Below are 15,601 nucleotides of genomic sequence, written 5' to 3' on the forward strand. Positions count from 1 at the left end.
AGTGAAACGACATTTTCCTCGATTGTTGATCGGGTTAGGTCGAGCGCAGAGTATTGTCTGTGCGCTGGACATTGTTAGGTTTAATGTATTCAGAACGAGTTGGAAAAGAGCTCTTGTCATCTATGATAAATCCACATCCTTCTTATTGACCGGCATGGTTGAATGATAGATATATAATCGGTAGTGGGTAGATGGAGAAACTGATTTGCGTCCTTGGTGGGCAGGTGCATTACGGTATAACGAGAAGACATTTTACCGGATGATTCTTTTCGTAAATATAGATGGACCTTTCTATCGACGCCTGTTTTCCTCAAAAAAGCTTCTGTAAGTAGGTACCTTGCAGTCCGTAACGGGGCTTCCCAGATAGGAAACTAGGGCATAGGGCAAGGGGAGTGCAACTTTTCCGCCTCCAGAAATGACGGCAGCAGACGGTCTTGATAACGAACGACACTCACCATCAAAGCTTACGTTTAACACACTGGATCGTTCAGGTCCAGCGATACCATGAAGCTCGACCCCAAGGCGATCAGGTACCTCACGAACGAGGATTTCCGCGTCCTCTCCGCGGTGAGCCCCTCCGACCCCGCGCTTGCCTGATCGTCTCCGCAACCTTTTGTCTGACGACTAACAAGCGATCTATAGGTTGAGACTGGAAGTCGGAACCATGAGGTCGTCCCGACCCCTTTGATCGCCCAGATCTCCGGCCTCCGCGGTGGCAGCGGGGTGCATCGGGCAATCTCGAATCTGGCCAAGACGAACCTTATTGCGAAGGTCAAAAATGCGAAGTGTACGTTTCTAGTGCAGAGGAGCCCCAGAGTACTTCATTCTAGCGCATACTTATACGAGTCTCTACTTAGATGACGGGTACCGACTCACCTACGGAGGCTTGGACTACCTTGCGCTCAACGCCCACCAAAAGCACAAATGCATCTACTCCGTCGGCAACCAAATCGGCGTAGGGAAGGAATCGGACATCGTTGTGGTTGCAAACCACCAGGGAACACAGCGCATTCTGAAGATCCACCGTCTTGGACGGATTTCCTTCCGCACCGTGAAGACCAACCGGGATTATCTCCGGCACCGAAGCACAGGCTCGTGGATGTACATGTCGCGACTGGCCGCCATGAAGGAATTTGCGTTTATGAAGGCCCTCCGGGAGAACGACTTCTCGGTACCAGAGCCCATTGCGCAGAACAGACACACCATTGTTATGAGCTTGATCGACGCCTTCCCGCTACGGCAGATATCGAAGGTGGCGCGACCGGCGCAGCTATACGAGGAACTGATGGATATGATTATGCGGTTGGCCCGGTTCGGGTTGATCCACGGTGACTTCAACGAGTTTAATATCCTGATTAAAGAGGTGGAGGACCCGGCCGCGAAGGGCAAAGGCCGGGAAGACGAGGCGGACGAGGACGAGAATATCCAGTTGATCCCGGTTCTGATCGATTTCCCGCAGATGGTGTCGATAGACCATGTCAATGCGGAGATGTACTTCGACCGTGACGTGAACTGTGTCAAGCGATATTTCCAGCGGAAGTTCCACTTCGTGAGCGACACGCCTGGTCCGTTCTTCGCGGATGCGAAGAAACAACTCCTCACCAACCCAGCCAAGCGGTTGGATGTGGAGGTCGAAGCGTCTGGATTCTCACGGAAGATGGCTCGAGAGCTGGAGAACTACATGAAGGATGTAGGCGTGAAAGGAGACGGAGAAGAAGGACCCAAAGGGAGCGACGACGAGGAAGAGGGAGAGGAAGAAGGCCCTGGCTCTGAGGTCGAGGAGACCAATACCGATGAGGATCAGGAGATTAGCGAGAGCTCGCGGAAATTAGGGGAGTTGCATGTCGCATAGGGAATGGGTATCCAAAAGCGCAGTCGGGGGAACATGTTAAATAGCTTAATGACCGTTTTGTGACGAATACATAACTATAGACGTCTGATGATGTCCGTTCGTACTGGCTGGCGCCCTGTCGAAAAGTCGCGGCTCCTCTACGGCACGTGGTGCGGCCACATGCGCAATTTTGATCTGCGAAAGTTCCGCCGCGCCAATTGAGCCCGAATCACTATCTCCCTCTATCATTTTACTCCCACACCACAACCTCACCGGACGCCCCATTGATCTTTGCTCCATTCGCAGTCTCGTTTGAATCGGAGTACAGGGTCCACGATGGTCCGGCAATTCTCCAAGTTCCCCAAGAAGCCCGCGGACTGGCTGCCTCCTTCGGCGCCGCTGTCCATGCGGAAACAAGTCTTTCTGTGAGTGAACCGCAGTCTGGTGTCTCTTTAAGCAAGAATACTTGCGATAAATTTCGGGATTATGCGTACTAATTAAGTGCCTTAAAACAGCCCCGACTTCACCATCGCCCTCCTCCGCACGCCTTTCCTCCCTCCCCGATACGCTTCCTTCTACGTGCCGTTGAACTTCAACAAGCTCGATATGCGCGATTACCTCAAGAATCTATACGGCGTGGATGTGCTGGCTGTGCGCAGTTTCGTCGAACAGCAGAAGATCACCCGACTCCGGCCGATGAACAAATTCGGATACGGTAAATGGAGAAGGCCCATCTCGAAGAAGAAGATGACCGTGGAGATGAAGCAGCCTTTCGTGTGGCCCGAGGCGCCCAAGGATATGTCTCCGTACGTCTATCTCCAACTAACCCGGGAATATCATATTATCCGAGGACTTTCCATGCAGCATGCGCTAACGCTCATTCGAATAGATGGGAATACGACCAATTCCACAAGGCCTCCAAGTATCAATCAGATATGCAAAAGACGCGACAACCAGATGCCCCCATGCAGGTGCCCAAGGAAGAACGTGAGGCCTTTGAAGAGGCGGCTAAGGAGATCCTGTCTGGTTCGAGACCCTGGCGTCCGACCTGGCAGGCACTGGGCCTCAGCTATGATAGACCGGTGCTCGGTGGTGCCGGTAAGGGGTCGCCTTCGGCTAGGTCATAGGTGGATTACTGAATGGTTGGGAATAGAAAAGCGGGTTCTTCGTTTTCTTTTGGGGGTTCATGTGGGTTGATTTTCTTGGTTTATTTTAACACCCCTGTACGTGATAAATGTTGCCCACTTGTTTATGTATTATATTGTTCCATATAAATATCTCTCTTGGAAGATTTTGCTTGCATTGGCGTCCGTCGGACGAATAGCAATTGGGCAGTGACTCTACGCACATTCGAATAGGGTATAGATGGAAGGTTAATTGGGAGGAGGTGAATATGCTATGCAAACATCAAAAATCTGTACGAGAGTGATATTGGCACATAGGAAATAGAAAGCAACGGACGAAGGAGCACACAGATATACGCAAGAATCCGCTAGAGCATAAGCAAAACAAGACAATTACAGTCGGCTCTCAACAAAGTTCATCTGGTGCTGGCCGGGCCAATGTGCGTCGGGCCACACATGGCGGATGCCTTCCCAAATATGTCTAGGATCGAAATTAGTATGTCACTTGACATCAAAAGAGGGTGGGAATTGCTCACTTGACATAAATAATCTCGAGATCGTTGCTGACCTCCTTCGGCACATCCTTCACGTCTTTTCGGTTCTGGTAAGGAAGCAAAACTGTTTTCACACCAGCGCGGTGAGCACCGATGAGCTTCTCCTTGATGCCACCAACAGGCATTACCCGTCCCCGCAAAGACACTTCACCGGTCATCGCCAACTTGGGGGGCACGGCTTTTCCAGTGAACAAGGAGATCAATCCAATCGTGTGGGCGAGGCCAGCCGACGGGCCATCCTTCGGAATGGCTCCCGACGGACAATGTACGTGCAGACTGCGGTTCTTCATGATGTCCTCATTGGGGTCGGGAGTCAGTCCAAGCTCGTAAGAATGAGCCTTAACCCAAGTCAGCGCCACCTCTACGCTTTCCTTCAAAACATCTCCAAGCTTTCCGGTAAGCTGGACACGACCGTTTCCAGGCATATCCGCAACCTCAATGAACAGGATGCTGCCCTGGCCTCCGGTGGAGTAAGCAACGAGGCCAGTAACAACACCGGGGCGACCATGTTTCTCAGTAATTTCTTCATCGAAGCGCTCGATTCCAAGAATCTCTTCCAAATCATCGAGGGTAACCACGGGGTTGTAAGCGTCAAGCCTGTTGGTATCGCCAGCATCGGCAAATTGGACAGCTTTGTAGCGACAGATTGAACCAATTTCACGTTCGAGATTACGGACGCCCGATTCGCGAGTGTAAGCCGTGATGGTCTTGTCGATGACTTCATCGGAAAGAATGACTTGGCCCTCCGTCAGTCCGTTGGACTTGATCTGCTTGGGTATCAAGTGTCTCTTAGCGATGTGTCGCTTTTCAACGGTGGTGTAGCCCGACAATGTAATCGTTTCCATGCGATCGAGCAACGGGGCGGGAATCGTATCCAGGGAGTTGGCTGTCGCAATGAAGAGCACCTTGCTCAGATCGATGGGAATGTTGATATAGTGGTCGGAAAAGGTATGGTTCTGTTCAGGGTCCAACACCTCAAGCATGGCTGCAGAGGGATCTCCCTGGAAGTTGGCACCGCCGACCTTGTCGATTTCATCCAATAAGAAGACTGGATTAGCAACTCCGACTTTCTTGAGCCCATTGACGACCAGTCCTGGCATGGCGGCAACATAGGTCCTCCGGTGACCTCTGATTTCTGCCTCGTCCCGAACACCACCAAGGGAGATTCTGTGGAACTTGCGCCCAAGGGAGGCAGCAACGGATCTAGCCAAACTCGTCTTACCGGTCCCAGGGGGACCAACGAGCAACAGAATGGGGGACTTATCAGTCATCTTTCTGGATTGGAGAAGATCGAGCTTGGTCTCCACAGCTACACGGTCTGCCTCGGACAAGGGAGGAACCTCTTTTTCAAGATCCCCTGCATCTGCCGCTTCGAGATCTTTCGACAATGTCGCAATCTGGCGCTCGACATCCTGGTTAGTGGACTGCTTGAGTCTCAGGACCGCCAAATATTCCAGGAGTCTCTTTTTGATCTTCTCCAAGCCGTAGTGGTCATCGTCAAGTTGCTGCCGGGCTCTCTTGAGAGTCTCCGGTCCAAGCTGATCTTCAGTGACCTTGGTCCATGGAATGTCGGCAAGGTTCTCCAGGTACGTACGGCAGACGCCATATTCGGCGTTGGCAGGATTCATCTTACGAAGGCGTCGGAGCTCCTTATCGGCGACCTTCCGTGCCTCCGGACTAAGCTGCGCCTCCTGTAGCTTCTGCTGGAGCTCGTCAACTTCGTTGACTTCTTTCTCATCTCCCTCATTGCCTCTTCCGCTAGCGGCTCCCGGGGGTGTCAAGCCCGAAAGACCCGCCATGGCTCGTCGGGCAAGTAGTTCGCGATCACGGGGATCGATCTGACTGATGTCGAACCCGGACGGGTTGAAGCTATTAGTGGAGATAGTGGTAACCTTAACACTGTTCTTGATGTTCTGGACCTGTCTGCTGAGCAATTCGACCACTCTCTCGAGCCTCGTCTTGGAGTCCAGCGATGCCAGAACTCGCAGCTTCTCCTCGAAGCTTGCATCGGCAACGTCCGCCATGAAATCAGCCAGCCTTCCGCTTTGCGCTAGGTCGGTCTTAGAGATGAACAGTTCGAATTTCCGAGCTAGCAGCGGCGAGAGTCGGTTGGAAGGGGATGGAAGTAAGGAAGACAGCCGTAGAAGGGTGAGAAGCTCCCGAGAAAGCCGTCTTAATTGTTGGAACAACTCAACGGTCTGCGAATCACCAGATGCGAAGTCTGTTCATGTTGTGCACTACATTAGCCGCGTCCGTAATTAGACTGTCATTGTGACAACACACCTTTATCATCGTGAAGGATAGCTTCAGCCTCAAAAAAGGGTCTCTCTTTCAGGACGCGCTTAACAGTGAAGCGTTGGACACCCTGCACGACGAGGGACGCTTCGGAGTAGGCTCGACGCTGAATGCCAATCACCTTCCCCACGGTGCCGTAGCGGAAAAGATCTTCCTTCCTGGCCTGGCCCGCATCGAGAATGTCATATTCCTCCTTCCTCGTCTCATCCAGACTCCCGTTGTCGATCAAGTGTTGACCGTCATTACTGAGGAACGGGGAGCTGAGGGGAACGCATCCGAAGGTGATGGCCGTTCCGTCTCGTCTGGAGGCAGAGGTCCGGTCAAGAAGAGAAGAGAGTAGATTGGACAGATCGGGACGGTTGTTCACTGGAATGCGGAGGGTGACTCCGGGGAGCAACACGGATCCTTTGGGAAGTGGCACCAAGGCAAGCTTGGTGGTTCTCCCGTTCGTGCCACCCATGTCAGTTGAAGATCACTGGGAGGAGGGAAGTGAAGGAGGAACAGATGATAGCAGGAGCAGAATAGGTGGTTGTGTGATGGCAGAGATGCCTGGTGGATGGAAGAGGTGGAGAAGGAGGAGTAGAAGGAGAAGGAGATATAAGGACGGGGGAGAAGAGGTTCCAGAACCCCATAGATGAAGCGTGACTCTGGGGAGGCGATCGTAAGATAAGCGGCGGTTCTTCCGAAGCCGAGGTTGGTACGGGAGTACGTCAGCGACCCTTCAATCCGGGGAACATGAACTTCCATTACATCGTGCAGTTTGGGCGGTATGTGATTAGGAGGTGAGTTGGAAATCCACAGAGCAAGTCAATTTGTCTACTCTCGTGGTCTCTAGTAGAGAAATCGAGCGATATCCCGTCCTGCTGGTCGATTCGTTCTCATCCCGTGATTCTTCCATGCTGTTCTGCCGTAATATTACCGTATCCTTACCCGCCGCCGTCGGCGGCATCCGTGATTTCCTTCCACTTCCAGTCGATTTAGGTAATTGCCTCTTCCAGCACGCCTCAAGACCTCAAGGTTCATCTCTGTCCACTCCGGATACCTCGGTCTCCAGACAGCCTTCCTTCTCTTGCTCTTCCGCCTCCTCTTCCGTTCCTTCTCAACTCCCTATACACTGCGTCGGAATGGCCTCTGCCCCGCATCCCACTTCCGGCGTCAACCCCTCGCCCAAGACAACTTTCACGATTGGAACGCGCAAGTCGAAACTCGCCCTTCTGCAGACGGATCTTGTTCGTGACGCGTTGCAGCAAGCATGGCCTCAATATTCGTTCCAGATTCACTCACGGGAAACCGCCGGTGACCAGAACACCACCATCGCCCTCCGAGATTTCACAACCAAGAACCTTTGGACTCAAGAATTGGAAGACCTGCTGATGGCCGGCGACGTGGACTTTATTGTCCATTCACTGAAAGGTTTGACTTATCTCACTTACTTCTACTCCCCGTAACTTGCGTGCTGACCCGGTGGAACGTCTTCAGATGTCCCAACCCTCCTTCCTCCCTCGTGTACGCTCGGCCCTATGTTGAAGAGAGAAGATTCGCGGGATGTACTAGTCGTGAAGAAGGGACTGCCGTATAAGGGTCTTGCCGATCTACCCGCAGGCTCCGTCGTGGGAACCTCCTCTATCCGCCGGACCGCACAGCTTGCCCGCAAATACCCTCACTTAAAGATTACCGACGTCCGGGGAAATATCGGCACTCGGCTTGCCAAATTGGATGCGGAAGATGGGCCATTCACCTGTATCATTCTCGCGGCGGCTGGCCTTCTGCGTCTGGGCCTCGAAGACCGCATCACACAATTCCTGGACTCGAAGAACGGAGGCATGTTGTATGCCGTTGGTCAGGGTGCCCTGGGAATTGAAATTCGCAAGGAAGATCCCCTCATGCACGAAATGCTGAAGAACATTGGTGACGATGAAACGACTTTCGCGTCCTTGGCGGAACGCAGCCTTCTACGAACCCTTGAGGGTGGTTGCAGTGCCCCGCTCGGCGTGGAATCTGAATGGATCCAATCGTCTGGAGGCTCGCGCAAGCTTAAGATGAGATCCATCGTTGTCAGCGTGGATGGGAAGGAAAGCGCCGAGGTCGAGTTGGACGGTGACGTGGACTCCGCCCAGTCTGCCGAAGAGTTTGGTGTCAAGGTGGCCAATGCCTTGGTTGCTGAAGGTGCTGGAAAAATCCTCGACGAGATCCAACGGAACAAAGAGTCGTCTTAGACTGTTTCGTCACGCGAATCGAATATACTGTATAACGTGCATTGACGGATATGTTGTTTTACCTACATATGATGACGGATTTAGATGGATACCCTTGCAGAGGAAGAAGGCAGGTTAAAATGTTCCGCTTAGATGACTTGTGTTACGATCTTACGCGTTCCTTCTCGTGTCTAAATGTACATCAGAGATTGTACAAATCCAAACCACATAGTACAATTGTCTCCCACAGACTTGCGCACACAATTTTTTTTTATTTAGATGGTATGATATTGTATTATCCCCTGTTCAACGTGTTCCCCGAGCCTCTTGGGTTGGCTTCTGTAAACTCATCCCAAGCCCGAGCTTTCATCGTTTCCTCATCTGCCCTATCCATGTCATCCTCATCGACCTCGGGTTTCATTCCGGATTGTTCTCCCCCCTGGAGGACATTTCCTCGTCGCTTCTCCTCTTCCAGATATTCATCAATGGTCATGGTTGGGAGGTTATGTCCAGACCTAAAAACGCCTTGCTGGAGTTGTGTGCGGCGATCAAGTAACGTAAAGGGCTGCATTGGTTTCCCTTCCTTGCTCAACAGAGGCGCAAACTTGCCTCCCTGCAGAAGCTCCGAAATAGGAGGATCTAGTCGCTCCGAATATGCAGCCTGATCTGTGTTGTTTCGCCTCCTCGGGTCTTCAGGTTGTGCATCATGCGTTGGTAGAGCTGCATGTCGCATGGCCGATAGCATGGACAGTTCTTGTGAGAGAAGGTCGAGCGACTGGAATACTTGGTGGGTATATAGGTGGATCTCGGCGATATACAGCTGGCGAACGTCGTCTTCATCGCTCTGAAGCTGACTCCGATTATTGGATAGGTACTTCAGACAACGTAAGTAAAGTTCCGGACCTTTGGAGTAGAGCTATCCAACCTCGAGTCTTTGCTTGAGCTCTTTCTCCTCTTTAAACCTTGCGATCTTCACCTCCCTCCGCGCCGCAGCGTCGTTGCCCAGGGTGAGCGAGAAAGACGAAGGGTGTGCTGTGTACCGCTCGTGGAGTTTTTTATCTTTTTCGTTGAGCAGCTCATAGTCATCTAGACGTCCGAGAAACCGCTCGTACTGTGTTAGCGCGCGGCGCAGGCTCGATTCGCGGTCGGAGGTATACGATCGTTGGAGGAGGTCCGCAAGATGATATGGGACGGTGAGATATCTGATGAATCGAGATTCATGAGCACGGGCCTGCACACTTCCGCATCAAAAGAGCATACTGTAAATCTCCGGTAGAGATATCCTCTAGTGGTTCATTTGAGCTGAATAGAGACAGGCTGTCCACGAGCTTCTGGCACTCCTCGAACTTGGCTATCGTCGCGCTGACATCATTGCGATAGTGATCGGTGTTGGAATCCGGACGGGTCTCCAAATCTGTCTTCTCTCGCTTTGCTGTCGCGAATAGCGTCCGTAAATTCTGAGGCTGCTCCATTGTGAGGTCTGTTGTGGGTGATGCTGCAGCCAGGAAAGACAGCTCCGTCGGGGAGCTGGCAGAAATCATTTCTCCCCGCAGAATTGCCCCGCTGCCATTCTTAGTAACCGCCGCGCTGTTCTGAGTATACCACATGTACAAGTATACCGGGCGAACTGGACGGTACTTTTTGATATATCTCTGTATTCAATTTGTATCTAGGTACTTTGTGCTATTCCTAACGTTGCAAAATGGCGCTTATGCTGTCGTTATCATGTCTGTTCGTTTGCATACGTGATTGTATGTGTGCTGCCAACCGCTCAGAGAAGACGCATCCAAGCATTTCTCTTTCCTTGTGTCACTCGAGCATTGGCTCTCTTGTCGCCTGAGTCGATCAAAGAGCTCACTTCGCTATCTTCTACAACTCCCTCATCGGTCAATTCACCAAAACCTTGCTTTTCTATCATCTCGACATATATCCCGCGCCCTACACTATCTTCCTCCAGACAACCCATACGCTTGAATCTAGCATCCAGAATGGCTTCCCAGGGTTTTAAAGCGCCTGATTTGGCTACAATTGCGGTCGCTGAGCCTATTCCTCCTGATAAGCCAACCGATTCTTCAGATGAATCTGAGGCCATCGAATATCCACCTGCTTTTCAGAACGACCCATCACAGAGGCGTAAACAGCAAAATGTTGCCTTTCAAGCCCTGTTAGTGCGACATCAGCTTATTCCTTTTATGCAGTCCACTGATTTCTCCCTAGCCTGTCTCATTACGCGGTAACTCCAGTTGAATCACCTCCAAATCCAAGTCAGCCCCAATCGGGACTTTCTGTATCTTCGTTGATAGGAAGCAAAGACGGTGGCCCATGCGGCTTGGATCCAAGGGAGTACCAAATTGAGCTCTTCGAGCGCGCCAAAACGCAAAACACGATTGCAGTCCTCGACACCGGCTCCGGAAAGACCTTAATAGCAGTCCTGCTACTCAAACATATCATTCACAGTGAGCTGATAGACCGCGCCGATGGGAAACAGCCTCGCATATCATTCTTTCTCGTGGACAGTGTTACTCTTGCGTACCAACAGGTATCAGTCCTGCGTAACAATCTCGATCAAGATATTGCGCTGTTCACTGGTGCAATGGGCGTCGATCTGTGGAATAAACAGACCTGGGAAGAGCACTTCCAGAAAAACATGGTAATTGTCTGTACGGCTGAGATTCTAAATCAGTGTCTGCTCAATGCCTACATTTCCATACAGCAGATCAATCTGTTGATTTTTGATGAAGCCCATCACACTAAGAAAGACCACCCATACGCAAGGTGCGCCCGTCGTCGCAGAAATGGAAAATGTATCTAACAGAACACAGAGTCATTAGGGATTCTTACCTTAGGGTACCCCCCTCTAGTCGTCCGAGGATCTTTGGAATGACTGCTTCCCCGATAGACACGAAAGGAGATGTTCTTAAGGCTGCCCAGTACGCGGGCCCTACACGAGGCATAGAGCCAAATGCTAATACGCAGTAGGGACTTAGAAAACCTCCTAGATAGCAAGATTGCGACAACTACAAATCTCACCATTCTAAGACAAGTCATCAGTCGTCCGACGGAGGAAGTTTGGATCTATGACAAGCTGAAACCGCCTTTCACAACTGACCTCTATAAAATAATGGAAAGCCGCTTTGCTGACATCAGCGACCTAGAGCCTGTCTTTCGGTTTGCTCGATATGCTAGCTCTGAGCTCGGCCGCTGGTGTGCGGACAGAGTCTGGATGAGTGCCTTGGCCGATGATGTGCTACCCAAGCTTGAAGGTAGCATCAGTAAAAGAGCTCGGACAAAAATGGATCCAGTATCCGGCAATGAACATCGCGACATCACTCAGGTTAAGCAAGCCAACGAGCTTGTCATGTCTCGTCAACGGGATGACCCGACTGCGCGGGAGGACTTGAGCTCAAAAGTCCAGCTTCTGTGGGATAATATTCGTAAATTCTTTGGCCGTGAGGCTGATACAAAGTGCATAATTTTCACGCAGAAACGCTACACAGCCAAAGTCTTATTCGACTTGTTCATGGAGCTGAGCGTGCCTGGTCTCCGGCCCGGAGTCCTGATAGGTGTACGATCAAGCGACAGAATAGGCATGAATGTGACATTCCGCCAGCAGATACTCACGATGGTCAAGTTCAGGGCGGGAGATATCAACTGCTTGGTGAGTAGGAAGCCAATACATCGCCCCGGCTCTAGATTTATCTGACTGCAACCAGTTTGCCACATCTGTAGCGGAGGAAGGGCTTGATATCCCTGACTGCAATTTGGTTGTAAGGTCGGTAATGCTACCTTTTTATGCTCGAATGAGACTGAATGGTTTAAGGTTTGATCTATACGAAACCTTGATTCAATATGTGCAAAGTCGAGGTCGAGCCAGGCATTCAAAGTCGACGGTAACAAGTCTTGTGCAATACAAGGACACACTATTCTGACTTCCTACTGTAGTATGCTAGTATGACCGAGAGGGATAATGCCACTCATGAAAGCAGGCTTGCGGAAGTCAGAGATGCTGAGGTGAGAGTAGAGAATTCAGTCATGCTAAGCCAGACTGACTTCCCAGAAAATTATGCGCAACTTCTGCGAAGTTCTTCCAGAAGATCGAATTCTACGCGGATATGATAATGATACAAATTCGATCCTAAACCAAGAGGGATGGGAAGAGCCGTATACAATGCCTTCCACGTCAGCAAGGTTGACTTACCACTCAGCTATAACGGTCCTCGCTCGTTATGCCAGCTCTTTAGTGAGTAATATAGCGCTAATATTTGTGTCGATTCTGACGACTGTAAGCAATACGAAAATGATGCAGCTGCTCAGGTTACCTACGTTGTGCTTCCGGTGAATGATGCGTACGTATGCGAAGTCATCTTGCCCGAAACTTCCCCTATTCGAGGGACCACTGGGATGCCTGCAGCAAAGGAATCCACCGCTAAGAGATATGCCGCATTTGAGACCTGTCGCTTGTTACGGAAACACAAACTCCTCGATGAACATCTCAACTCAGTCTATCATCGACGCCTTCCTGCCATGAGGAATGCCAGGTTAGCCATTACGTCCCGACGTACAAATGAGTATAAGATGCTCCCCAAGCCATACTTCTGGGGCAGGCAAAGTGGAGTTCCAAGAATACTTTATGGAATGGTCATATCTCTGAGCGCTCAAATCCCGCTGCCCCGGGAGCATGGCAATATGGTCTTGTTCACTCGCATGAGACTACCTCAGTTTCCAACGTTCCCCATTTTCCTTGGCAGAGATATTAAGACGTCAGTATCGACCATACTGCTGATGGAAGGACTACAGCTATCCGCAAAGGAACTGGATTATTTGACAAGCTTCACGCTTCGTGTGTTCCGTGATGTGTTCCGCAAAACATACGAGAAAGAGCCAGAGAAGCTTCCATATTGGCTTTCACCAGCACTACCCATTGATTTCCATGAGACTTCAAGCCCAAGACATGTGATAGATTGGAAAATACTTGAAGCTGTGCACGAGAGCGACGAGATAAGTTATCAGGCAGATATGCCGCCTGAGTCACTGGTCAATCGCTTCGTTTACGACCATTGGGACGGATCGCGCCGGTACTTCACGCTTGCAGTCGAAGATAGACTGAAGCCATCAAGCGTTCCACCCTCTTATGTTTCACGTCGCAGGTACATGGAAAACATTATGAATTACAGTACCAGCCTTTCGAAGAACGCTCGAGCAAGATTTCTTTCAGCATGCGATTGGGACCAACCGGTTCTACAAGCAGAACTCGTTCCCTTACGGAGAAACTTACTTGACAAGATGACAAAAAGCGAAAGGGAAGCTGAAACAAGGTGTTTCATTTGCATTGAACCATTGAAGATATCCGCTGTGAGTCTCTTTACAATTGGTTTCTCAACCTGGTTTAACCGAAATATCAGATGCCCGCTCCTATTGCTGCTACTTGTCTTGCCTTCCCCGCTATAATAAGCAGGCTGGATGCATATCTTATCAGCCTCGAGGGTTGTGAAATGCTTGGCCTTGTCATCAGCCCGGAGTATGCTTTGGAAGCATTCACAAAAGACTCAGACAATACGCATGAGCATAGGCTTGAGCAGGTCCATCTTCAAAGAGGCATGGGAAAGAACTATGAGCGCCTGGAGTTCTTGGGTGATTGCTTCCTCAAAATGGCGACATCCATCGCGCTCTTCAACCAACATCCTGGCGACAACGAGTTTGATTACCACGTGAACAGAATGTGTCTTATCTGTAACAAGAACCTTTTTAACTCGGCTGCGAAAAAGGAACTTTATCAGTTTATCCGCAGTCGAGGTTTCTCAAGGTACGGTATCTAAACCGAAGCCTAGCTCTTTTACTAATTGACTACAGGCATACGTGGTATCCAGATGGGTTGACCTTGCTACAAGGCAGGGACCATACCAAGAAGCTGGCTTCGGAAAGTAAGCATGCACTTGCTGAAAAGACAATCGCCGATGTTTGCGAAGCTTTGATCGGAGCATCTTTATTTTCACCTGGCCCTCAACACCGATTTGATATGGCAGTCAAAGCCGTAAGCGCTCTTGTTGACAGTCCTGAGCATAAAGTTTCGTCTTGGGAAGACTACATATCGCTCTATTCCATTCCCGACTACCAGAAGAAAAACCCGGACGCCCCAGAACTTGACCTCTGCCGCCGCGTTGAACAAAAATTGGAATACCATTTCAAGTACCCGCGACTTTTACATTCGGCTTTCACGCATCCATCGTACCCTTCGGCATGGGCCAAAGTACCATGCTACCAAAGGTTGGAATTCCTTGGCGATTCGCTTCTTGATATGGTTTGCGTGGAGGATTTGTTTCACCGGTTTCCTGATCGCGATCCGCAATGGCTTACAGAGCATAAGTTTAGTTATCAGACCACCCGTCTTTGGATGCATGCTGATAACCCTTACAGATGGCGATGGTGTCTAACAAATTTCTTGGTGCATTGGCTGTGAAACTTGGCCTGCATACTCATTTGTCTTACTTTAGCAACGCATTACAATCTCAAATAACGCATTTTTCTGAGGAGATTCAAACTGCGGCCAGTCAAAGCGATGGAGCCATGGATTATTGGACGGCCACCAAAGATCCACCTAAGGTAGGTGAGCCTTGCGTCCGTGGAAATTCTGAAACTCACACGCGTCACTAGTGTTTGCCAGACATGGTTGAGGCATATCTGGGAGCCATTTTTGTAGACTCGAACTTCAGGTTTGAGGTGGTGGAAAACTTCTTCCAACGCCACATAAAGCCATACTTCCGTGACATGTCTGTCTACGATACCTTTGCGAATAAGCATCCAACAGTGAGAAACATACCAGAATGTGGCTTTCACCTCTGAATGAAGCTGACCGGACCTAGACCTTTCTACACAACAAACTGACTAACGAATATGGATGCCTCAACTATTGCCTAAAAGCTGGAGAGTTATCTGGAGCAGATGGAGACACACCCAGTGTGCTCGCTGCCGTCATTGTGCATGATGCCATTCTTGCCAAGGGAGTTGCATCATCGGGTCGCTACGCCAAAATCAAAGCAAGCGAGCACGCCTTGGGTGAGTTAACGGGGATAGACCGAAATGAGTTTCGCAAAAGGTATAATTGCGATTGTCACGAGCATGGTGAAAATGGCGCCAGGGACATTGGGACTGCTATTTGAGCCTTATCACGCAAGAACGGAGGGATCGAAGACTGTACTTTTTAGCCGTGTAAGAAGAACAAGACGCTCATTTTCCTGTTGATGATACTGCGTCAGGAGTATCTCTGTAGTAGGTAGGTAGAAAGCGGATGACGGACGGAAGAAGCCATGGATCTGTTTCGAGCTAGTCCATATCTGGAATAGCGTGTTTGGACCCCTGAGAGCCCAAAGAGGAAGAAAACACGCCTGCCGCGTGAATCTATCGCATCGTGACTACTATCTATGCCTCACCTCCTCCCCGTCCTCTCCCTGTATTCCTCTCGCCGTTTCCCTTCGATAAACCTGTCCTACGCCGTTCTCTTCCACCTGTCGATCCGTCCCAGTTGATCTGGACGTTGTCGCCCGATATCGCAACTGCTTTGTTGGCAGAAACTCGTTCCGATCTCCCGATTATCGATGATTTCGC

At 50.4% G+C, this 15,601-nt stretch overlaps 6 protein-coding genes across 6 annotated transcripts; 4 read left to right on the forward strand and 2 right to left on the reverse strand.

Annotated features, from left to right (window-relative positions):
- The first annotated feature begins 447 nt into the window (after positions 1–447).
- On the forward strand, positions 448–1,932 carry BDV59DRAFT_185012 (protein kinase RIO2). The gene is made up of 3 exons (XM_073690774.1): positions 448–567; positions 643–787; positions 858–1,932. Exons 1-3 carry the CDS (start codon positions 505–507, stop codon positions 1,850–1,852), a joined length of 1,203 nt encoding a protein of 400 aa, XP_073544954.1. The 5' UTR covers positions 448–504; the 3' UTR covers positions 1,853–1,932.
- Positions 1,933–2,043: 111 nt separating this feature from the next.
- BDV59DRAFT_98009 (mitochondrial 54S ribosomal protein uL23m) lies at positions 2,044–3,451 on the forward strand. The gene is made up of 3 exons (XM_073697450.1): positions 2,044–2,256; positions 2,347–2,637; positions 2,721–3,451. Exons 1-3 carry the CDS (start codon positions 2,168–2,170, stop codon positions 2,956–2,958), a joined length of 618 nt encoding a protein of 205 aa, XP_073544955.1. The 5' UTR covers positions 2,044–2,167; the 3' UTR covers positions 2,959–3,451.
- On the reverse strand, positions 3,349–6,264 carry BDV59DRAFT_204589 (putative LON domain serine protease; the record flags this gene model as incomplete). The annotated part of the gene is made up of 3 exons (XM_073694490.1): positions 3,349–3,436; positions 3,492–5,730; positions 5,793–6,264. 3 exons carry the CDS (start codon positions 6,262–6,264, stop codon positions 3,349–3,351), a joined length of 2,799 nt encoding a protein of 932 aa, XP_073544956.1.
- A 664-nt stretch (positions 6,265–6,928) lies between these two features.
- Positions 6,929–8,020, forward strand: BDV59DRAFT_204590 (porphobilinogen deaminase; the record flags this gene model as incomplete). The annotated part of the gene is made up of 2 exons (XM_073694492.1): positions 6,929–7,217; positions 7,284–8,020. 2 exons carry the CDS (start codon positions 6,929–6,931, stop codon positions 8,018–8,020), a joined length of 1,026 nt encoding a protein of 341 aa, XP_073544957.1.
- A 212-nt stretch (positions 8,021–8,232) lies between these two features.
- On the reverse strand, positions 8,233–9,511 carry BDV59DRAFT_97995 (IGBP1/TAP42 family protein). The gene is made up of 3 exons (XM_073697448.1): positions 9,260–9,511; positions 8,925–9,201; positions 8,233–8,873 (listed from the first exon to the last, which is right to left on the reverse strand). Exons 1-3 carry the CDS (start codon positions 9,469–9,471, stop codon positions 8,295–8,297), a joined length of 1,068 nt encoding a protein of 355 aa, XP_073544958.1. The 5' UTR covers positions 9,472–9,511; the 3' UTR covers positions 8,233–8,294.
- A 476-nt stretch (positions 9,512–9,987) lies between these two features.
- On the forward strand, positions 9,988–15,303 carry BDV59DRAFT_209830 (putative RNA helicase/RNAse III; the record flags this gene model as incomplete). Its single annotated transcript, XM_073695467.1, has 14 exons — positions 9,988–10,163; positions 10,217–10,774; positions 10,822–10,929; positions 10,979–11,657; positions 11,713–11,771; positions 11,820–11,889; positions 11,942–12,010; positions 12,057–12,239; positions 12,287–13,351; positions 13,402–13,802; positions 13,850–14,297; positions 14,414–14,599; positions 14,651–14,803; positions 14,860–15,303. The coding sequence occupies 14 exons, from the start codon at positions 9,988–9,990 to the stop codon at positions 15,154–15,156; spliced, it is 4,452 nt and encodes a 1,483-aa protein (XP_073544959.1). The 3' UTR covers positions 15,157–15,303.
- Positions 15,304–15,601: the final 298 nt, after the last annotated feature.

The sequence above is a fragment of the Aspergillus ambiguus genome (assembly GCF_047715705.1).
Source record: "Aspergillus ambiguus strain CBS 117.58 unplaced genomic scaffold BDV59scaffold_34, whole genome shotgun sequence".
Lineage (NCBI taxonomy): Eukaryota > Fungi > Ascomycota > Eurotiomycetes > Eurotiales > Aspergillaceae > Aspergillus > Aspergillus ambiguus.

Coding starts and splice junctions, on each gene's coding strand:
- BDV59DRAFT_97995 (XM_073697448.1), bottom strand. CDS start 9,471: ATGGAGCAGCCTCAGAATTTACGGACGCTATTCGCGACAGCAAAGCGA. Junction 9,202..9,259: donor ATCTCTACCGGAGATTTACA/GTATGCTCTTTT, acceptor TCGATTCATCAG/ATATCTCACCGTCCCATATC. Junction 8,874..8,924: donor AGCTCAAGCAAAGACTCGAG/GTTGGATAGCTC, acceptor CGTTGTCTGAAG/TACCTATCCAATAATCGGAG.
- BDV59DRAFT_185012 (XM_073690774.1), top strand. CDS start 505: ATGAAGCTCGACCCCAAGGCGATCAGGTACCTCACGAACGAGGATTTC. Junction 568..642: donor ATTTCCGCGTCCTCTCCGCG/GTGAGCCCCTCC, acceptor AGCGATCTATAG/GTTGAGACTGGAAGTCGGAA. Junction 788..857: donor GAAGGTCAAAAATGCGAAGT/GTACGTTTCTAG, acceptor GTCTCTACTTAG/ATGACGGGTACCGACTCACC.
- BDV59DRAFT_98009 (XM_073697450.1), top strand. CDS start 2,168: ATGGTCCGGCAATTCTCCAAGTTCCCCAAGAAGCCCGCGGACTGGCTG. Junction 2,257..2,346: donor ATGCGGAAACAAGTCTTTCT/GTGAGTGAACCG, acceptor GCCTTAAAACAG/CCCCGACTTCACCATCGCCC. Junction 2,638..2,720: donor GCGCCCAAGGATATGTCTCC/GTACGTCTATCT, acceptor TCATTCGAATAG/ATGGGAATACGACCAATTCC.